Source organism: Hevea brasiliensis, chromosome 17 (genome assembly GCF_030052815.1).
Source record: "Hevea brasiliensis isolate MT/VB/25A 57/8 chromosome 17, ASM3005281v1, whole genome shotgun sequence".
Lineage (NCBI taxonomy): Eukaryota > Viridiplantae > Streptophyta > Magnoliopsida > Malpighiales > Euphorbiaceae > Hevea > Hevea brasiliensis.
In genome coordinates, this window is record NC_079509.1 from 7,419,017 (window position 1) to 7,441,856 (window position 22,840).

At 35.9% G+C, this 22,840-nt stretch overlaps 3 protein-coding genes across 6 annotated transcripts; 1 reads left to right on the forward strand and 2 right to left on the reverse strand.

Moving 5' to 3' along the window:
* Positions 1-1,493: 1,493 nt before the first annotated feature.
* LOC110665265 (uncharacterized) lies at positions 1,494-13,519 on the forward strand. 4 transcript variants are annotated; one of them, XM_021825298.2, is made up of 28 exons: positions 1,494-1,674; positions 1,798-1,996; positions 2,100-2,221; positions 2,423-2,533; positions 2,782-2,928; positions 3,096-3,485; positions 3,573-3,730; positions 4,261-4,382; positions 4,498-4,589; positions 4,686-4,932; positions 5,043-5,097; positions 5,974-6,122; positions 6,248-6,312; positions 6,418-6,591; positions 7,826-7,897; positions 8,774-8,875; positions 8,953-9,042; positions 10,060-10,135; positions 10,258-10,348; positions 10,451-10,520; positions 10,669-10,848; positions 10,989-11,111; positions 11,198-11,281; positions 11,394-11,578; positions 11,668-11,806; positions 11,936-11,995; positions 12,657-12,761; positions 12,871-13,519. In XM_021825298.2, exons 1-28 carry the CDS (start codon positions 1,576-1,578, stop codon positions 12,982-12,984), a joined length of 3,621 nt encoding a protein of 1,206 aa, XP_021680990.2. In that variant the 5' UTR covers positions 1,494-1,575; the 3' UTR covers positions 12,985-13,519. The 4 variants fall into 4 exon arrangements, with proteins under 4 accessions (XP_021680990.2, XP_021680991.2, XP_021680992.2 ...); XM_021825299.2 differs by having other exon boundaries at positions 3,096-3,470; XM_021825300.2 differs by having other exon boundaries at positions 3,096-3,461.
* Positions 13,520-14,584: 1,065 nt separating this feature from the next.
* On the reverse strand, positions 14,585-20,030 carry LOC110665267 (conserved oligomeric Golgi complex subunit 2). The gene is given in 11 exon segments (XM_058139999.1): positions 14,585-14,958; positions 15,038-15,413; positions 16,019-16,122; positions 16,264-16,464; positions 16,596-16,704; positions 16,837-17,052; positions 17,130-17,229; positions 17,421-17,582; positions 17,935-18,271; positions 18,450-18,656; positions 19,452-20,030. Coding segments are annotated over 11 exon segments (2,385 nt in total). The 5' UTR covers positions 19,911-20,030; the 3' UTR covers positions 14,585-14,844.
* A 761-nt stretch (positions 20,031-20,791) lies between these two features.
* On the reverse strand, positions 20,792-22,232 carry LOC110665294 (uncharacterized). The gene is made up of 3 exons (XM_058139998.1): positions 21,692-22,232; positions 21,513-21,593; positions 20,792-21,434 (listed from the first exon to the last, which is right to left on the reverse strand). Exons 1-3 carry the CDS (start codon positions 21,720-21,722, stop codon positions 20,947-20,949), a joined length of 600 nt encoding a protein of 199 aa, XP_057995981.1. The 5' UTR covers positions 21,723-22,232; the 3' UTR covers positions 20,792-20,946.
* Between the last annotated feature and the right edge of the window lie 608 nt (positions 22,233-22,840).

Here is a 22,840-nt window from a genome sequence, read left to right on the forward strand (position 1 = left end):
TAAATTTATAATAATAAATATATATATGAAAATTTCAAATTTAAATCTCTTATTTTTTAGTATAATTAACTTTAATTATAACTCAAAACGATATTCTATCGTTAAATATAATTCATCAGTAAGTTTAAATTTGTGAAATTTACCTTCTTTATAATAAAAATGATTAAAACATATAACTTAATATTTATTGTTCAAATTATTTAATAAGACTCCTCTTAAAAAAAATATAAAAGTGAGAAAAAAAAATCCCATATCTATCTTCTTTTTACAATAATATAAAAATATAATATTATCTGAAATAATTATATAATGAATTACAAATGCCAAGTTGAAATATCATAATAGCAAAGGGAATTTTCAGAGAAAAAAGAAAAACACTAATATCAAAAGCATATGGAAATTAACCACCTATCATTATCATATAAAATTTATTAATTATTATATTTGAGATATAGTGCATACATTATTTGTATTTCAAAAAATGATTACTCATAGCCTTGATATGCTTTGGGATTGTAATTACCAAAAAAAAAATGAAAAAATTGGATTAGACTAGCCTAAGTTGGTTGAGATTATTGAAGATGGATATCAAATCAATGATTTATTTGATATATTTATTATTAAAAAAATCGTTAAAAATCAATAAAAAATTAATTGTTAAAAATATTTTTATGAATATATAAATTTAAACTTAAATTTAATATATCTTTTGTTAGATTAATCAGAAATTCAAAATATCCCTCCATTCTGATCTAAATGTGTAAAGTAAATCCATAATTACCTTTTTTCTACTCTGAACCAGCATTTAGATGAAAGGAAGGAAAATGTGAAAGAGCAAAAATCGACTTGACACACACCCCAATCAAGATCTTGGTGGTAAATCAAACTTATCATTTTAACGTTCCTTTCCATTAATTACATGACTTCTGTCTGTAACAAATATTCGTGAATGCATAGACTTTGTTCCCCACATCAGCAGCGAAAATGAAGACATATAACATATATTAGCAATTATCGGCTCCATAAATCAAACACTTAACTAATACACATTCACTGCTATATTAAACAAATGCTCATAATTGCATTTCCACACGAACTCAAGTTTAAATTGTAATTCCACGTGCTAATGCTTATTGCTTGCATAATAACTATGCCTAACTGGCCGTTCATCCTCTCCCATCTCACCCAATTGACCAGAGGTCAAAACTCGGATAATTTCGGAACCAAAGCCTACTTGGCTACTTCACCACCGTGTCCGTGGCGCATTCTAGGAAGAATTAAGCTGCTCAGCTAATTTGTACCGCCAACTAGAGCAAATTGCTATCTTACGCCCATACGCACACCATGTTTTATGTTAGCCGCCCATTGGGGCATCGAACTTTCGTGCACCAACCGGACAGAGCAACTTTGTTATACAAATAATAAAAAAATGTTTTTATGGTAAAAAAATTAGAGAGGAAAATATAAAACATAATGCAATATATAAAACCTGAAGTTCAAGTACATTGAAGAATAGAGAGAAGGAAGAGAGAGAGAGAGAGAAAGCAAACAAAACAAAAAAACGAAACCAGAGTCATGGTTTCAACAAGAAGAAGTGGATCTTTCTCTGGAAACAATAATCTCAAGAGATCTTCGTCGTCGGAGGACAAGCCTCCTTCGCCAAAGCGTCCAAAGGTGAAAGAACAGGGGGAAAAATCTCAACTCAATTTTTCATTGTTTTTTTTTTTTTTGGTTTGTTTCAAAATGTTTGATTTCTGGAATCTTTGTGTTAAATTTTGTGATTTGTTCGAATCTCAGGGTGAAAATGGTGGGACTGCAGAGAAACCGATGCCGGCGGCGGAGAATTCAAAGGAATTCTGTCCCCCTGCCGCCGCGAATCCTGCAGAATGTGGGACTGGTGATGTTCCTATTGCTGGAGACGCTGCTGGAGAGGCTGTGAGTTCAGGGAAGGGTGAGGTGGCTCCGGCGGTGGCTGTGGTCACGCCGATCGCCGAGGGTAGGTGATTTGAAGTTGTCAAGAGTTCCGATATTCGTTTGTCTCTTCAATGTATGAGTTCTTTTGTGATTTTTTATCTCATTTGATGTATTCGTATTTGAAGGTTCTACACCGCTTGTAGTGGATAAGCCGAGGAGTTCTTTTTCGTCTTGGAGCTTGTATAAGCAGAATACAGCTTTTGAGACATCAACTCCGTGGTGTAAACTTTTGTCAGAGTCTGCACAGGTTCTCATCAGTAATTAGATTGTTAAATTCTGTAATTGACCTAAAGATTAATTAAATTGTTAATTTGAACAATTAAGTTGAAGTGAGTACTTGTTTGGATGACGAGTGAAAACGGTTTTCTTTTTTACGTTATACTTTTTATGATTTGACTAGAGTTATTTCATGTTAACATTTTCATAATTCTGCATGATTGATATGCAGAATCCGAATGTACTCATTTATCCATACAGTTACACTATTGGTTCAAACAAGAATTGCAATTTCCCGCTGAAGGATCAGAGTGGAATTCTGTGCAAGATCAAACACACGCAGGTATTAACTTCAAGATCTCATGATTATATTTTGTAGGATGAGGATCATGATTTCATCTTATAGGGCAAAGATAAATACTTCATGGGTAAATCACACACATGTCAGGTTGTTACGAACCATAAGGACTCCTCACTCCTCACTTATCAGATGCATTTTGGTGCAGTTGTTTATTTTATTAGTTCTTCTGGAGGTGAACTCCTCAATATGTACATGCAGTTTGAGTACTCACTGTTTGTGGACATGATCAGCGCGAGGGAAGTGCTGTAGCTGTTCTAGAAAGTACGGGAACCAAGGGATCAGTGCAAGTAAATGGTGTAGCAGTCAAGAAGAACACTGGTCGTACGCTCCACTCAGGAGATGAGGTGGTTTTTGGTTTTATGGGGAGCCATGCCTATGTATCCTTTCTTCTAGTTGGAGATAATTCATTTATCTGGTTTTCTTTTTCTGATGGATTTTTTTTTATTCCCCTAATGTTTTTTCCTTTTCCTTTTTTGTTTTCAATTCTGTATGATGACCATTTTTTTTCACCTTCTGTCAATTTCCTTAATCTCAGTGAACTTAGATTTTTCAGCAAGTCATAACTGATGTTGCTGTTAAGGGAGCAGAGGTCCAGAGCAGTATAGGAAAACTTTTGCAACTTGAAAGGAGGTCAGGAGATCCTTCAGCTGTTGCTGGGGCATCAATATTGGCATCTCTTTCAAGCCTGAGGCAAGATATACCGCGTTATAAGTCTCCAGATCAGAATACTGGTAAAATCCACCAAGGGACTGAGATGCCTGCCCATTCTGTTGTCCATGATGGTACAGAAGTAGAGCTTGACGGCTTGGAAATCAATTCAACTCCAAATGCAGGGAGTGATAAAGCTGCAGATATTGGAGCAGTTGGCAAGGATCTTCCGCATGATTGCAACCAGGACTCTGGCACAGAGGCAGGCAATGTAAAACTTTCTGGGGTGAATGATTTGATAAGGCCTTTCTTCAGGATGTTAGCTCAATCAACTAGTTGTAAACAAAAATTGAGCAAAAGTATCTGTAAACAGGTATTGGAAGAAAGGGACGATTGGGCAAGGGATTCGCAGCTGGCATCAACCTCTGGTGTGTCGTTGCGGTGTGCAGTATTCAAAGAAGACATTCATGCTGGAATTCTTGATGGGGAAAAAATAAAAGTTTCATTTGATGATTTTCCTTATTATTTAAGGTATGGTTTTGCTTTAACCATGTTTAATGTTCATTTTTGTATTATTGATGAATTTTTTTCCAGCATTGATTTGGAATGATTCTTTTCTTAGCTAGATATCCAGTTAAGGCTTCACATGATGACTTCTTCATTTTTCTTGTTGTTTCTATGTTTTATACATTTTAGGACTTTTTAGTGGCATAATGAAAGCAATATTCTAGGGAAATCTCTTTAGCTGCTGGAGAAGATTATTTTTTAGGACAAACTGTTTCTTTGGCCATCTTAACTGGGATTCTCTGAATGTTAAAATCAAGAGTTGAAAAATGAAAAAGATGCAGATTTCTTTCGGCTGGGCATGGTGTTTTGATTTGAGATTTCCTTCTACTCAGGGTCTAAAAAGTAATTTGCATTTTTTTTATTATTTTGGATATAGAAAATCCATGACTGCCGTTTTAACATGCAGTTTCATCTTTGGATTCTACATGGCATGATTGTTTATGTTCGGAGTATAGTGATTTATTAACTTCGATATTTTTTCTCTTCACTTGCAGTGAGAACACAAAAAATGTACTGATTGCAGCTTCATTTATACACCTGAGGCACAAAGAACATGTGAAGTATACTGCAGAACTGACCACCGTTAATCCACGGATTTTGCTTTCTGGTCCTGCAGGTGTTTTGATATTTTACTTCATCTCTGATTTTGTTTTTTTTTTCCCCATATGGATTAATTTCTGTGTGAGCTTAAATGCAAACTTGAAGTTCTTATCTGTCAATTTTGTTTGCAGGTTCCGAGATATATCAGGAGATGTTGGCAAAGGCCCTTGCTAACTACTTTGGTGCTAAATTACTCATATTTGATAGCCATTCTTTTCTGGGTGTAAGCTAAAAACTTCCTGGATTGACTGACAGCATTCTGTCATCTGTATGATGTAAACACTAATACTTAGTTGAATCTCCAATTATAAATATGTAGGGTCTGTCTTCAAAGGAAGCTGAGTTTTTGAAGGACGGATTTAATGCAGAAAAATCCTGTATCTGTGCTAAACAAAGTCCTATAGTCACAGACTCATCAAAAAGGGTGAATCCATCAGGTGCTGAAGCAGATACAACCAGCTTTTCAAATGCACCTTCTTCCTTTGGTCAGGAATCTCAGCCAAAGATGGATGTTGATGCTTTACCGCCTTCTTCTGGGGCATCTAGGAATCTTTTATTTAAACTAGGTAGGATTGGCCTTCCATATTCGGTCTTCCTATTTTGTTTTACCTTTTAGTTCTATTCAGTTCTCGTGGATTCTAATTTAGCAAGATAACTGCAAAATATGTTCTTCCAGGTGATAGAGTAAGATATATTTCTGGTGGCTTATATCCATCAGCATCTTCATCAAGGTACAAGTAGTGTCCACAATTCACTTTTTAAACTTCTAGTGTTTGTTTATGTGGTGTTAACTTGAGTGCTGTGATCTTTAGGTGGGTCAGTAACTTCTTTTTGATTAATTTATAATGAGTGCTGAAGCTCTGTATTTCTCATAAATCGTAAACTAAAAGCAGAAATAATTATTTGGCTTACATTATCTGGAATGGGCGTCATATTAACATAAACATGTCAGTTGCAGAATTCCACTTCATCTTGAAGGTAATATGCTTTTTTGAGAGTTTTTTTTTACCCCCTTCTTCTATTTTAATCAAATAGGAAGTTCATATGTCACTCACTTGCTAGTTGCGACTGAATTAAATATGTTCATGGTGATAGAAAGTGATGGGAAGAGGGGGATTTGCCTCTGCCTGGATAAACAAAAAGTGGACTATATTTATTTGTGAATACTTGAAATAATAGCCAGCAAAATGAGAGATGTATTTGAATATTATTTTGGATATGAGAAGCATCAAGCAGGGCTTCTAGTGTTGAAGTATTATTCACTTATCTAATTACTTATATTTTATGGTTTGCCAAATGTAGCCCACTGACAAAATTGAGAAGATAAATGATGATGAATTTATATGATTTTGTTTTTCAAGTCATTGAGTTTTAGTTATAAAGCTGGACTTCAAAACCTGCCAAATTGTGCTGATGCAAATGCTAATGTGAAACAAAACATAGAAAACATATTCCGGAGATATTTAGAGCCTACTGCTATTTCTTGAGCTGTCGCCTCATAAGGGGTGCACTTGAAAAATTTTCCATTTGCCTTCATCTTTGTCATTTTGGCCCCTTTGGCACTGCATATACTTACTCTGTTAATTCTTTGTTAATTTAATGTGTAGGGGTCCACCTAATGGAATTCGTGGAAAGGTTGTACTAGTTTTTGAGGATAATCCTTTATCAAAAATTGGGGTAAGGTTTGATAAACCTGTATCTGACGGGGTTGATCTTGGAGGTCTTTGTGAGGGAGGTCATGGATACTTTTGCAACGGTAATTTTGTACAGGGCTATGAGCATTTTCATATGCTTTGACCTGATCAGAAATTCCTTTACTTTTTCGCCCAAACTTTTCTTTTCTCCAACTGACTGAAGATATCTCTCACTTTCTTTATCTAGTTACTGATCTTCGTTTGGATAATGTGGAAGATTTAGACAAGTTACTAATCAATACATTGTTTGAGGTAGTGATACTCAAGTGTTGATAATCTGATTTATTCTGATTTGGCTTTGTGTTGTTTTTCCATTTCGCTGGCTGCTTATAAACCTCTCATTACATGTTTTATCAGGCTGTACACAATGAGAGCAGAAATTCGCCTTTCATTTTGTTCGTGAAAGATGCAGAGAAATCAATTGCAGGAAATCCAGATACATGTTCTACATTTAAAAGCAGGCTTGAAAAGCTTCCTGATAACGTGGTAGCAATTGCTTCACACACACAAACTGACAATCGCAAGGAAAAGGTAATTTTTTGTTCACAGATTAACCATGGGGGTGTTCTAAATATCTTTTAAGTTTTATTTACTGATGTACTTCTATGCTGAAGCACAAAAGCTTCAAATTTGAGGCATCTTTCTATTATTCTTCCTCACAGTTCAACTTTGAGAAAAATTGCAACAGATTGGAAAATTTGATGTGAATATGCATGTCCAAATTATTGTGTATGCATGTAACAGGAAGGCTTCTGTTAAATGTTGGGAGTTGCAAAACTGAAAATAATTTAAAGAAAAATTATTTAAATATGTGAACTAAAGATTCAGTGTGCTTTATTATTCATCCATGTAGCTTTAAGTATTCAAAAGGGAATTGCAGTGCTTTAAGTATTCAAAAGGGAATTGCAGTGCTTTGATGGGTGACTTCTGTAGGGAAAAATCGAGGTGTTCTAAAACAATTACCTTGTGGCACTATTGTTCAGAATCCCTTCTAATATACTTGCACATTGCCTAAGCATGAAATTTGAAGTCAAATGTGATATATCTTGAAAGTGGTATGTGGATTGACCAATTCACTGCATAAGTAGCATTAATAAAAAATGTGGTTCCTTCTTCCATTATCACTAAATTGTGGTGATACCTACATTTTGTGGTTATTTATAATTTCCAATTGAGCTTCCCCTTATGGTAGCGCAATGTTATATGTATATATGCTTGCACTGTCCTTTTTTTTTGGTGGGTTTTTGTTGTGGTGGGGCGGGGAGGAAATTCAAAAGAAAATAATAAAAGATTTGCCTACAAATTGAGGCCCCCTTCTCTCTCCCTCACTCTCTCTCTCTCTCTCTCTCTCTATATATATATATATATATATATAATATTGATTTTTTTTTTGTTTTTTGGGGGGTGGGGCGGCGGCGGGGGGGTGTTAGTGTTGCCCTAGACATTAAATTGAAAAGAAAACAATAAAAGAGTTATTTACCTTGCAAATTTTTTTCAGTGCAAATCTTAGATGCCTGCAAATCTATTCTGCGCTTTAAATTTCCTTTTATCTTCATTATAAAAATTTATGGTCTCACTACCTTAACAGAAACAATAAAAGAGTTATTTTCCCTTATTTTGCAAATAATTTTTGCAGTGCAAGTTAGATACAAATTGAGCCTCTATTCTACCCTTTAAATTTTCTTTTGGCTTCATTATAAAAGTATGCAGTCTCATTTTCAAACTTTTGTGATTAGTTTAACTAAATATTGTTTTCTTCTTGCAGTTGCATCCTGGAGGTCTTCTTTTCACAAAATTTGGTAGCAATCAAACTGCTCTTCTTGACTTGGCTTTTCCGGTAGTGATTCTCTCTCCCCCTTCTATTTATTTTTTTTGGTTTCCAGTTATTATAGACTTCTCTCTCTCTTTCTCTCTCTCTCTCTCTCCTCTGCAAAAATTGTTTTTGTAATCTCCTATTCATAGGAGATTTGCCTTAAAGTTTCTCTTTCTTTTCTCTTTACTTCTGATGGCACGTGGTAAAAAGATGGAAGTGGTGGTTCGCAAGTATTTCTTTATGTAAATCATTATTGTGATTTCATTTTTATCTTTAGGCCCAAATGCTCATTACTGTATATGTGTTAAATGTTAATGTACTGTATTCTTTACAGCAATTAGTTAAGCTAAATTATTTTATGTTTTTAGTAAAAGAATGAAAAAGGATTACTTCACCTACACAGATTTTTTCTCTTCTAGGAACTTGTTTTGCATTGCAGTTCTATAAATGTGAAAGTGTGTGTTACTAGAACACATTAAATTTTTGGCATTGACAAAAATTATGATGCAATGCAAATCAACTACACTTTTGTGCTTTTCTCAGCCATCCTAGAGCTCCTTTCAACTTTTAAATGGGGTTTTGAGGGCCTGTTAATTCCAATGTGCTTTAGGTTTTTCAGATGTGTTACAAAAGACAATGTATAAAAAAACTCTTCCCCCCCCCCAACCCCCAAACCACCCCAACCCAAAAAAAAAAAAAAAAAAAAACCATATGTGTGATCTGCACAGCGCTCACTTGTATGTATGTGTGTGTGTGTGTGTGTGTGTATACATCTGCATGTGCACATGGGTGCAATGCATACTGGTAACTGGCTGGTAATCAAGAATTAAGAAGTTATCACGTCACTGATGCATGTTCTAAACTTCTAATGTGTGATCTGTTGCAAATGGGTTTTCTCAGGATAGCTTTGGAAGGCTTCATGACAGAGGGAAAGAAGTGCCAAAGGCAACAAAAGTTCTGACTAAACTTTTCCCTAATAAAGTAGTTATTCACATGCCACAGGTCTGTATGATGGATACTGTACTATCAACTATTATATTGGTGCACAATGTACTATGGAAGTTTATAAATCATTGCAGGACGAGGTTCTTCTAGCATCTTGGAAGCATCAATTGGATCGAGATGTTGAAACCCTCAAAATGAAGGGGAATTTGAATCACCTGCGTGCTGTGAGAAATATTTCCTACACTATAAATTTTTCTTTGGCTTTGTTTTATTGGTTGTTATGGCTTATTTTATCTTTAATACATATAAGAAAGGCTGTTTTGTAATGTAATCCTTAGTTAACTGTCCATGTCTTATCAATTTGCCTCTGCTACTGAAACATTATGGTGACTGACTCACATTACTGGTCCTTAAAATAAAATCATCTTCAATGATGCATGGATGTTCAGCATGGACAATAAATGCATTAGAAATTTGCTCGTTCCAACTATCTTGGAAAGGGTAGATGGTCGCCTACCAACTACCAAGTCTGTGAACTTCATCATATTAATCAATTCTTTGCTGTTTCACATAAAATTAGTAGTTGTTGAGCTTGAGCAATACTAGAATAATTTTAATAGATGAAGTTATGATGTTTATGCTACTTTATGTTCTAGAATTGGTCTCTTCTGCTTAAAGTTGGTCTCACATCAGTCATCCTGAAAACCCATTGAATTTTGGGTTTATAGGTAGTTGAAATCCTTGTTGGTTGAACATTGAAGGCTTCTAGTTCTGTTGCAGAACTAGAATTTCAAGATTGTCGGGTCCAAGAGTAAGCTTGACAATGAAAAAAAAAAAACCTAAGATTTCAAGGGGTCAACAGTGAACTTCAAAATTTTAAGGGCCATATGAAAATTCTGGATTTAGGGTGGGACTATAAACCTATGTGTAAAATGTATGAGTAGAAATTGAAAATTTGGTGAGTTCGACACTGACATAGTTCTGTTTCCTGAAATAGAAAATAGGCCTTGATTGTGGAGGAATAGAAAAGGAAAAAAAAAATTAGGCTGTTAGCTGTCCTTGAAACATAAAATGAATAACATATTGTTCCTTTCTAAATCATTCTATTAGCTATTTATGGTGCATTTTAAATAAGGGTTAATAGGTTTTGAGGTTCATGCTGTGGTCAAAATTATGATTGATGTGTGGTTAAAATGTAGCATTCCTTGATGCAGTTGTTATTGTTTGTCCTCATATGACAGGTTCTGGGTCGGAGTGGGATGGAATGTGAAGGACTTGAGACATTATGCATTAAGGACCAGACACTGACAAATGAAAGTATGTTTTACTTCTACATATTTTGATGTTACACATTTCTGATGTTTGCTTCTACATATTTTGATGTTTTGCATTTCTGATCAACTTCTTTGTAAAAACTCATGTTTTGGCATGTGTTTCAGGTGCAGAGAAGGTGATTGGTTGGGCTCTAAGCCATCATCTAATGCAGAATCCTGAAGCTGAAGCTACAAGACTTGTTTTATCCAGTGAGAGGTAATTGATAGCTTAGCTTGTAGTTCTTTTTGGTGTTGTCATCTGAATCATTAGTTATCATATGGATTACACAGTTGTAATGCCATTGTGCGATTCTGGCAGCATCCAGTATGGGATTGGGATCCTGCAGGCCATCCAGAATGAATCTAAAAGTCTGAAGAAGTCTCTCAAGGTGATTTTCATGCATTCTTGCATGTCTCTTGAAAAGTTCATTTATGTGCACAAGTTCTTTAAAACAGTTAACCAACTTTTCTGGTATCCTCCTTTGAAGGGTATCATGTATACTTGATCTTCTAAGTGATTCTTTTGGCTACAATCAGGATGTTATAACAGAAAATGAGTTTGAGAAAAGGCTTTTGGCTGATGTTATTCCACCTAGTGACATTGGGGTTACGTTTGATGATATTGGAGCTCTTGAGAATGTCAAGGATACTTTGAAAGAGTTGGTGATGCTTCCTTTACAGAGGCCTGAGCTTTTCTGCAAGGGGCAATTAACCAAGGTTTCCACATTTCTTTTCATCCAGTAAAATAAGCTATTTCATTTGAAAGGATGAAGTCATTACTGCTAATACACTTGGTGAAAGAATTTGGTTGGGGGATGTAAAGACGGTTTATTTAACTATCAATCTTCTTTGTGCAGCCTTGCAAGGGTATACTTTTATTTGGACCTCCTGGAACTGGAAAGACTATGCTTGCAAAGGCTGTGGCAACAGAAGCTGGTGCAAATTTTATCAACATTTCAATGTCAAGCATCACATCTAAAGTTAAGATCGTTTTACATCTGATTTGATTTTTACATACTGGATTAATTTCCTGAAATTGAATTTGTTTTCTTCTCACTTGCAACAGTGGTTTGGTGAGGGTGAGAAGTATGTGAAAGCTGTCTTCTCCCTGGCCAGCAAAATTGTCCCTAGTGTTGTCTTTGTTGATGAGGCAAGATTCCTATAATCCTTTTATTAAGAATCACTTATTATAAGTTTTATGATCGAGCATCGACTCTCCAATCCACTGCAACCTTTTCTTTTTCCTTTTGATCTGTGTATAGGTTGACAGCATGTTGGGCAGGAGGGAAAATCCAGGGGAACATGAAGCCATGAGGAAGATGAAAAATGAGTTTATGGTAAATTGGGATGGGCTACGCACCAAAGATACAGAAAGAGTTCTTGTACTTGCAGCAACAAATAGGCCCTTTGATCTTGATGAGGCTGTCATTAGAAGGCTGCCACGAAGGTAGTTTTCTTTATTGATCATGGTCTAATATCTGAAGCTAATTTTGTGTCCCATATAATAATGCCTTTTTTTAATGCATGTTCTTCTAGATTGATGGTAAATCTGCCTGATGCTCCAAATAGAGCAAAGATACTGAAAGTTGTTTTGGCAAAGGAAGATTTGTCCCCTGATGTTGATTTTGATGCAATTGCAAGTATGACTGATGGATATTCTGGAAGTGACCTTAAGGTTTCTGTTGTCATTATTTTCTTTGATAAGTGGACATGCAATGGAATATTTTTATTTTCCCTTTTATTTGAGTTTCTAGATCAAAGTTAATGAGCAAATGCCCTTGCATATGTACTTTTTATGTTGCAGAACCTATGTGTAACTGCTGCGCATCACCCAATTAAAGAGATACTGGAAAAAGAAAAGAAGGTGCATGTTGTAATTTTTTTTCTTTGCTGTTAAAGAGCCCTTTTTTTAAAAAAAAAAGAAGAAGTGGCAACAATTACTTAAACATTGATAAGGTTATTGAAATTATGTTATGAATGTCGAATGTTGGTTTTTGTACTAACAGTCTCACCATTGTTTCTGGCAAGAGCGTTTGTCTTTAAATTATTTATGACATTCAACTTTTGTCTTGTCCTTTCAGCATACCTGGTTTCTTTCCACACCCCCCCCCCCCCCCCTCCCCCCCTCCTCTCCTTCCTTTTTCTTCTTTTTCAACCCCCAATCTTTTAGTTTTACTGGCTTTTAATGTGATGCCCACAGCCCACCAATAATTTGACCTTCTACGTATGTTCAAGTTGTGATGGTAGTTGAGTACAGCTCAGATACAATATTAGGACTGGATATCATGCTAGGATGTAAGGTTAAATGCTATCAGCCTATTGAAAATATGTCTTAGGTGTATGCAAGTACTTGGTTTTTGAGCTATTTTTCAGACGAGATTTTCTTTTTCTTCTCCATGGGCCCTTTCCTCCTCCAATGGCTCAAGGGAGGCTCGATTAGCAAGTTGTTCAGAGGTTGACACATAATGAACAACTGGATTATTTTCTATCATCTAATATGATATATTATGTTCAATTAATGACAGGAATGTGCTACAGCTCTAGCAGAAGGTAAACCTGCTCCAGCTTTAAGTGGCAGTGCTGATATCCGGCCTCTTAACATGGATGATTTCAAATATGCTCATGAACGGGTAAAGTGATGAACTTGGCATCTCCCCCGTCCTGACTTATTTAATCTTGTTATCTGTTTATCTTGTGTGTATACATTTATTTATTTTTAATTTTTTCTTATTTAAATAGGTATGTGCAAGTGTTTCATCCGAGTCTGTTAACATGACTGAGTTGTTACAATGGAATGAACTCTATGGCGAAGGCGGCTCTAGAAGAAAGAAGGCACTTAGCTATTTTATGTAAATTTTTTCCCTTTGTACAGAAGCTTCTTATTTCTGTTGATTCTCCCGTTCTCGTAAGGCCTGTTCCCAAGTAATTGCTGCTCTCACCCTGGGCTTGTTGGGGAGCCATTTTGTCTGTAAAATGAGGTATAGGTTTTCTAAGTTATATTTTATTATGCCGAGTTTGGGGATGGTTGGTATAAATGGCAGAAAGCTATTGTAATGTTCCCTATCTCCTTTCTGCTGCCATGAAGAGCGTTGTCCATCCTTTTGAATTTAAGTTATTAACATCTGAAATAGAAAAGAGAAGAGAAAAACTGATGACCCTGTGAATATATTATTTGCTTATTACTGTTATTCTTTATGGTGTTTCGTGATAATCAAACAATAAGCCAAGTATTAGGATATTATTGTCACTCCTCCCTTCTGTGAATGTGGCAAACCTGTAGTGTGCCCTGAAGAGGGAAGCATTGAAAAATGTAATGATTAACAAATGCCTTTTGTGATGATGTTCTTCTGTTGAAATAATGAATGAAGTTCCTGCTTTTGAGCTTTTCCTTCTTTGCATCCTAAATTTGGTATTGTTTCTTATTTTTGAGTCCCCCTGTGTTTGTCTGCTATGAGCCATCTTTTGAATTGTTATTTACTAATCGTTGTGGGGCTTCCACAGTTTTCGGTGGATAAACCAATTGTATGAACAATTTGGTGATTGCATGGGTAGTTTGTCAAATGATTTGATTTATGTAGAAGCAACTAAAAGTGTTTGTTTCATTTTGGTTTAATGCGTGGCTTTTGGTTGTTGTGCCTACTGCTCGGTGCTTTTTGATGGAAGTCTTTTAGTTTTAGCAAATGGAGATGGAAATTGCAGTTTAGGTGGGGATGGATTGGTCCAACTACTCATCGTAGAGTTCTACTGTTAAATATCCTTTTATACTAAATACGTGTTGCGTCTAGTTATTCAAATATAAAAGGGCGTAATTGATTTCTAGAAGTGTGTAAGAGCTCCATTGAGCACTGGTAAAAAGCAAGGGGTTAATTTTGTAGCTTTTGGCCTTTTATGTGTACTGCAGTTGTGGTTGAAAATATTTGTTTTACAAAACAAAAGCAAAATAATATTTACAAAAAATAAAATAAAATTTTAATATTGTTTCATTTTTTGCGATTAATATATCTCATAAAAACATATCTTCAAGAATCAATCAGTTATAAACTATTCACTCAAGGCAGATAATTCTCTCCAAATCGGGATAATGTCTTTTCTCTGAATCTTTATGTTTACGCATCTGCTAGTAAAAAGGGCAACTTTTGTCAAAATTACTCTTTTTCCATTGTACAAACAATATGTATACAATGAGCATATTACACCAACACGCTTTCTCTCTCCTTCACCAAAAATTATATCAAAAATATTGTTCCCTTTCCATGTATATATTTTAATAGCATAAAAGATAAGAACTTAACCCTACTGATTAATACTAAACAATCTTAAAAGATTTCTAATACAATTGAACTAAATTTCGTTTGGAATGTACAAACCAAAACCCAAAAAAATCAACTCTCTATTTGAAACTTCACCACATTGCTAGCATCTCCAAAGCCATTTATTTAATAAATCGCCAATATTGAAAATGATAATGACTTCAAGATTATCGCCCATTATAATACTGACTATTTCGAGATGCACCAAAGTTGCAAGTACAAAATATTGCTTATAGTAAAAAAAAAAAAAAAATAATAATAAAGAATACTTTAATAACCAAGTATCCTAAACAAACAAAAATGAATTTCAAAGCAAACTCAAAACTTTTAATCAAATAATTTGAATTTGTTATATTGGGAAAAAAAAAATTACATCTACAAGGTGCCTGTAGGCAATGTTCACTCACAAATTAATCACACTTTGCTTATCTGGAGGAGCGACACATTGCCACAAGGAACGATATGCTGGAATGTTGGCTGCCCCAATACCGAGGGCAATGAGGTTGCGTCCATGCTCCTGGGGAAATAGTATAGAGGTTAAAGATTAATTCAATGAACCAAGGTCATTTAGTTCCCACTTATAAGGCATGCAGCACGTGAAAGAGAGAAATGTAGCTTAGCTGGATATCAAGGAACAACTGCATGCATATCTTGTCAGTATCAGAAACACTCTGGTCTGAGACATCTAAGCTCGCTCCAGCTCGTCGTTGAGCACCCTGCCGTATTCTCTGGAGTGAAGATTCTGTTTTCCTAGCCCGGGTATGACAAAATAAGTACACCAAAATAAAGAATTTCAAGATAAAAAAATTCTGTGAAGTTAAAAGAATTTCATTTTGGATACAAACCACGCTGACAAGTTCAGCAGCTAATTCATAATAATGACCAGTTATTTCAGCTGCAGCACAAAGCAGTAATTCGTTCCTAGTTTCCTTGGTCAAATAAGTCATAGCTCGCTCCCCATCCAGAAAAGCCAGCAAGCATAAATAGTTCACCACAACATCTATAATACAACTATTGCACAAGAATTTCAGGAAGTCTAAATGCCATGATACTACACAGGTTATATCTGATGAAGCCAGAATAATAAACACAGTCCAGGCAGCAGTTATAAAACTATAGAGTGATGTGAATGCAAAAATACCAACATTAAGGTCTTGTTTAGTTCAAATGGCCTATTTCCTGAAAGTTCAAGTAACTTAATTAGGTTAAGGTAAGTAAGTTACTTGTTGGAAAGCGAAAAAAATGAGAGCCTTAACTTCCCAGGAAGTCCAAAATTATGGCCAACCAAACAAGTAAAATTCTAGCACTTCCTGGGAACTTGAAGATCCTGAACAAAGTTACTCCCAACTAAAAGACCAAATACTTTAGATAAAGGAGTCTATCATCATCAAGGTGAGTGAAAGTGAAGTGTTTAGACACCTTGCAAGATTAGATCCATAAATATCGCTACAAGGTAACTAACCTTCACCTCATTTCGTAAACAAGTTGCACATATAGTCATATAATGCCTAGCTACAGTATTGACTAGTGTGAACACATGTCAAGGAGCTAATTTACAAGGTGAGAAAATATATACCTTTAAAGGACGCAACACCCCTGACACATAGGGTGAGTGTCTGAGAGGAAGAGGCTTATTAGTCATCCTGTAAGTTGCAGTTATTCCCTTCACTTGTCTCAAGTCCTACATCATTTTCAAGTCAAAGCACTTGTGTGAATGAACTTCTATTCAAATGCTAGCGATTGAAAAAGATTGAAAGGCAGATAAAAACTAAGAATCCTAATCCTACAAATCATGAATTCAATCACTTTTGACAGAGCTTACCTCAACAGCCTTATCAACTAGCAACTCTATGATTGCGTTGATAGCAAGAGGTGCTAAATCATTTAATGACTTTCCACCTTGTAAAATGCTTTGTTTTACCAGATCAAGAATGTCAGGAGAACATGAAGATAGGCACTGAAGTACATGATCGAGGTAGCCACCACAAACCTCAGTGGCCAGGTAAGTTATGTCGTGAATAATCTGCAAATATTAAAGAAAAGATCCTATATGAACTTGCTAGTTAAGCATGACTATCCATGCACATGGCATATTGGCATTGATAAGGTCCAGTCAACAGTGCAAGTATGGTAGAATCATTACAAGATACATACATAAACAAAATCATCAGGCACAGCTGAAACAGCCCATTCATATCCAGAATGAGAGGCTGCATTACTGGTCTTCCAGCCAGCCAGTCCAGATGATAACCAATTTGAATATCTGTTGGGCATTCATTAATGGGCAATAGAGCACCAAGATCTTAGACATCCATTGATGTAAATTGATCATTGATACATAAAATGAAAACACTGTTATAAATTACTCATTTTACATTAAAAGTTTAAAACTGACCTTGCGAGAAGCTGTAAAGATAAGCGAAGGAACTTATCAGAGCATGAGAGGATATGAACATCTTCTCTCCAACAAGACCTCAAGCTCTCTAAAAGAGTGGCACTTTGCTTTAATGATAGGTCTTGCAAATTTCCATGACCAGAATGTGAATTCTGAACTAGGACAAGACTGGTTGCTGCAAGTGCAGAATCAAGAGCCCCTGCTATTTCCTGAAATCTGAGTTAAATGGACATATAAGAGCAAAAATTTTTATAATAAATAAAAAGCAACCATCTAAAGATTTGGATACATACCTTAAAGAGAAATAAACCCCTATATTCCACTGTTTCATGAACTCGGCATATACAACTTCTCCTCGAAATTTAGCAACTGAAGATCTGGATGGACAATAGCCTTGCATGACAATTGGATGTTATAACTATAATGAACAACATATACTCTCATAGTCATAACATTATATTCATTTTCTTAATGCATTAATAGCTACAAAATCAGCCATGCAAAATTATCAATCCTGAAGGTGCAATGTAATTGGTTTGGAGAGTTGGAGGGAGAGAAACAGAGACATAGACATCCCATAATACCTTCAAGCTGAGCCAAGAAATCTAAACTTGACTTGTAATTCATCAGAAATTCAGTTGGTCTTCCAGGGGAAAAAGCACCTGGCTTTCCCTTTTGAATTGCTGAGAGAACCTCCTTCAAAATTGAATTGGCTAAGAAGTCAAATACATGCAGACCCGAATTCTCTGAACCACAAAAACAGAAAAGAAAAAGAAAACGAGTACAGAAACAACTTAGTGCCACTTGAACATGGTAAGAACAAGGTTAGTATGTGTACAGACTTGCCTTTCCAGATAGAGACAATCAAAGGTAGTTTATTAATATTCGATTGATTATTTATAAGGTAAGAAGAACTAACTAGAAATACAAAGACACAAATAAGAGGAGGAAAGTTCGACATGAGTAACAAGTAATTAAGAAACCATGAAAGGGATATGTTATAAGACAGTAGTCCAACTCCAGATCCAAAATAAACGAATTTTTTAGTAACCCAAATAATTAAGAAATGGCTTTATTTAATGTAACAAGTTGTAATACCTGCAGAAGAAATTTCCAAAAGGAATTTGCAGTCTTTCTGAATGCATTGTTTAATTTGGTGATAATCATTTTCAAGTCCATCTCCAGACACCCCAGCAACCATTCCCGATGGTCCATGTGGAAAAATTTTGCATATTAGTGGAGCTACAATAGTTGTGCGAAAAATTTCTTCTGCACTCTTGGTATTATCAATAGCAGCATATGCACGTAAACAATCGTAAATTGCATTTTCATCTCAGTGTTCCAGCCCGTCTACAAAACAACGTCCCAAACTTGCATCCAACAAAAGGCTTGCACTTTGAATTCTCTTCTCCATGTTCACGATGAAAGAAAGGTTCTGTACTGGCATAACAGAGAAAAGAGATGAACACAAATGTATCATTACTGCAGAAAGCAATTTTGAGCTCATAACTTATTACATTCTGTATGACTGTACATAATCATATATAACAGTCTTCCCCATAATTTATATGAAAGTACTCTAAACATAGATATAAAGAGAAAGCAAAAAAGACCTGTGTATGAGCCATATAGAACTTTAGCCGATTCATCTCACTGGCAATTCTCTCCAGAAGCATGCTTTGAGTCTCTCTGAGATTTGTTCCACTCTCAACAGGTTGTAAGGAAGTGCCATTGCTCATAGCATTCTTTATAGTTGAACTCAAATCTCCATTTGACCAGTCAGCTGGCACACTTGGTAGCTCCTTTATAAGTTTCTCAACCTGCACTCATATATATATATATATATATAAAACCAATATTCTTATAGCAACACAATTTCATTTACAGCAACACAATTACATTTACGACAACAAAAAGGAAAAGGGAACAAGAGTTTAGTTCTATGTGTTATATTGAATCAAACTTGATCAATTCCATGGAACTAAAAATTATGCTGTCTACTTCATTGAATTGATTTTGATAGCTTGCCATCAATGAATATGAAGTTGAAACTGAAGTCGCAATCTATTAAAATTCCCACTGCTGAATTCAAAATATAGTATGCCACTTACTATCAACCACACAAAACACACACATGAATAGAGTCTTCAGCCACACAGTTAAGGGGAAAAACAATCAGAAATTTGACTATAGCACAAAAATCCCTAACAAGATTTCAAGTCTTATGCTACACATTGTACATGAAGCTAAAACCAGATCCATTGCTCCTACATTTCCACACCCTAACCTAAGATCTGAGCATCATCTCCTTTATTGGACTTCTACAGAAACCAAACACAAGAATTGAACTCGCCAGCCAATTCACAGCACAGAAATCTGTTTGTTATTCCAACATTGTGCACCTAAGCCAGTAATAAGCTCATAATAGTATAAACACCAAAATTAAGCCACCAATTCAACTTCCACAGACATGTAAATTTTGGTATACGATGCCAAAGCTACATGATTCTAAAGATCTAGTAGATTTGCGCATACAAAACGCACAATGCACATTTCATAAAAACTATAAGTTTCAAAACCAGGTTACGAAATCCAATTCTGATTCAAACGCACACCTTAGAGACAACGTGAAACGTATCCAACAACAGCTCCAAAACCTCTCTCGCCGCGGCCGCCTCCGATCTCTGCTGCAATCCATTCCTCAAAGCCACAAGTGACCCCTCCAAGCTTCCTCTAAATCCCTCGATCTTCTCCCGGAGCTCCAGTAGCGGGGCCCGCATGCGCACCACAGCAGCGTCCACATCGACAAGCTTGGTACTGAGATTGACGAAATCGGCATAATCCCGGTTTATGAGGTCAATGAGCTCGTGGCTGAGTGAGGCAAGGTGGGCCTGGAGCTCCGTGCGGAGAGTGTCGAAGGGAACGAAGGTGCGTAGCTCCGAGATGTAGGACTCAGTGTCCAAGGTTGGGGAGAGGAAGAGGTTAGGTTTGAACCAGAGAGGGTGGGTATCGAGTGAGTCCAAGAAGAGGTCATTAGCGGCCCTCGGCGGTGGAGTTGACATCGAATCCACCATTTGGACTTCGGTTGGTTTGTTTTGCGTTAGTTTACTGGGAAAACGTTGGAAGGAAACATCAGACCATTTGTATTGGTGGGATCTGTAACTGCAGTGAAACGACGTGTCGTTCTGACGTGACGCCGCTGCAAAGCTCGAAAATTTGGATTTTCTATTCTTTGTTTGTTAAAATCAAAATATGCATTGCTTAAAAAAAAAAAAAAAAACATTGTTTTAAAAGAAAAAAAAAATCAAAATATCCATTACTTTATCAATAATTACCCTTAAAAAGCAATCCAAATTTTAAGAAAAGAAAAATAAAATACCTAAAAAAATTTAAATTTAATAGGGAAGAAAATTATAGAGTGTGTGTAAATATAAGTTATATGAAATAAAAATAAAAATTTCATTAAAATTCATCAAGGTTTCAAAGGCCATTTATTTTCATCACTAATTTACGCGTGTGTTTTATTTCTGAAAAAAAAAAATTGTCCCATTTTACTTTTCCTCGTGTCTTTATGGAGCTCACTGCTCGCTCCTATATTTTCTTGTCATTCGAACCCCTAGGATTCTTGCTTAACAAATGGCAAGCGTAAGTGCCGAAGCAAACTCATGGTACGTACAGGTCTTTTACTGTTTCTTTTTTTTTTTTAATGACAGGCGGGCATAGAGGCCATAGGTAAATGTAAACCTGACGAAGTGTGAGATTTTTGGCTTCCGGTGAGACTAGAGAAGCTTTCGAAAAAGCATAGCCTGCTCTGGAGCTGCTACTGATTATATGGCACATAATCATAAGCGCCCTGTAAGCAGATATACATCAAACTTGGGAAGGAAACATCTCAATGCACATGCATTCCTTCCAGCTAGATAGATCCAAATAGAAAGATCAATTAGTTTGTTTATTTCTGTTTCCAACACAAACTCAAGGGTAGAGATGCATGCTGATTGACAAATTTGAAAGTTACAGAAATGTTCATTAGGTATGTCAAACCTAACTTGTTCTCAGGTGTAGGCAACAAGCAAGCAAGATTACAATCAAAACCTTCACCTGGTTCCTTTAATCCTTAATTAAGTGGATTCCCTTTCTTCTTTCCCTGGAGCTACGTCTTGGACTCAAACTTGGAAAGCAGCAGTGACTAGCAGTAGCTGCATTTTCATTTTTAAGACTGCGATTATGGTCCTGAGCTATTTTATCATCAAACTTTAATTCTTCTCTGGGGAGACTTGAAGTTTCCTTATTTGGAGATAAATGGAGGATTGCTTGCTTTGATTTTGATCTCTCATCTTCTATTCCTGGAGTAGTAGTGTCACTAGGAATATCTTTCAAATGGATGGAAGCAATTTCTTCACTCCAGCATTCGTCCTGAAGGAACTCAAATAATTTTGTGCGATTGTCTACTTGATCACTCCAGAAGGGATCTTGAAAGAGCTCAGCAAGTTTCTTTTTCTCTTCTATCTGTTTGGAATCACCTTCATCGTTTAATAGAGGACACCCACTGAAGCTGTCTCGGCGGCTTGAAGCATTACTACAAGATCTGCTGAAATCTGAAAGAAAATATCAGAAATGAAAGGCCCTTTAGCTGCATAAAAATGGGAGAGAACAGAAATTTTTGGTGATCTCACCTCCTTTGACGCTGAAGAAATCATCCTCGGTGTCTGAACCTGACCAGACTTTGCCATCTTCAGCAGTCATCCCCTGGCCAACTACAAAATCCAAGCATGATTTATGCATATAAACAGGTTTTACTAAATGATTGATGCAAATATGTAGCTGATGAGTGATGAGCTTTAAGAAATCGTACCAGAGTCATTGATATTTGTCTTAGAATCCATACTGTTTTGGGCAACTAAATTTTCTGAAGAAGACAGCAGAACCTTGCCCTCCTGTCTCCTAATTGGAGTTCTATTGACCGAAGCACAATCTCAATGCTTCAAAAATATTTTCTCGAGTAGTAGAACTCAAGACTAAGGAGGGACAGAAGAAGAAGAGAAATGAGCCTTGGCTAGCTTTGAAATTCTATGCTGATGAGCTGGGAAAGAAGAATATACCTGAAAAACAACAAACACAAGGAAACGGGAACAGAATGAGGGGTTCGGGGGGGAAATGCATTGGTTTTGCTGTATTACAGTTTCCATTTAATAGAGTGGTATGTCTGCTACTATTTGTCCTCAACGTATGCAGCTTTCCATTGATACAAAAATCAATGGTTTCTTGTTTTCCAATCATTTGTTAATATAATTAAACAGCAAAATTGAGTGAATTTCAAAAAAAATTGGAATCTACTGGGATAAAACGATTGTATTTTGCAAACAATCATTCTAACGACCCATTAAAGCAATTCAATATTAATTAATTAACATATTACAATATAAGAAAAGAAAGAAAGATTTCACTGCATCATGACCCTAAATTCTTCGAAGCTAAAATCATCTCCATTAAGATCTAACTGACTTATCATCACTTTACATTCATCCATAGACTTCGACTTACCAAGCCTTTTAAGCATTTTTTTTCTCAAGTTTTTGTTAGTGATAAACCCACAATTATCTACATCATACATTGCAAAAGCTTCATCTCCTCCGGCTTCCATTAGCCTTACAAGATCCTCCTATTCCAACAACTCATCTCCATCCGAGCCCAATAACCCAACTGCCATTTCTGCCTCTCTCATATCTCACCATAAACTTAAAAAATTATTCATTTTCTCTTGATCAAATTTCATAAAATCTCTTGTAAAACCAAATCTCCATCTTGGGGAGAATTAGATGGGGAAAATATGGCACCAATCTGTTTTACCCGAGGCAGTAAACGCAGTCGTTTCGATATGAACGATGGAGAAAAAGAAAAACCAATACAATCAAACTGAGCCTTCTTGGTATCCAAGACTTCAATCTTATTCTCTCACAGGCTCTTGATAACTTTGATCAAACTCTCATCAGCTCTCCATAGA

What these genes read in the sequence shown, in the direction of transcription:
- LOC110665294 (XM_058139998.1), bottom strand. Translation starts at nt 21,722, where the DNA reads ATGGATTCTAAGACAAATATCAATGACTCTG. An exon ending in GACAAATATCAATGACTCTG is followed by an intron (nt 21,594 to 21,691) that starts GTACGATTTCTT and finishes TGGATTTTGTAG; the next exon opens with TTGGCCAGGGGATGACTGCT. An exon ending in TTTCTTCAGCGTCAAAGGAG is followed by an intron (nt 21,435 to 21,512) that starts GTGAGATCACCA and finishes ATTTTCTTTCAG; the next exon opens with ATTTCAGCAGATCTTGTAGT.
- LOC110665265 (XM_021825297.2), top strand. Translation starts at nt 1,576, where the DNA reads ATGGTTTCAACAAGAAGAAGTGGATCTTTCTCTGGAAACAATAATCTC. An exon ending in ATTCTGGAAGTGACCTTAAG is followed by an intron (nt 11,807 to 11,935) that starts GTTTCTGTTGTC and finishes TTTATGTTGCAG; the next exon opens with AACCTATGTGTAACTGCTGC. An exon ending in TCAAATATGCTCATGAACGG is followed by an intron (nt 12,762 to 12,870) that starts GTAAAGTGATGA and finishes TTATTTAAATAG; the next exon opens with GTATGTGCAAGTGTTTCATC.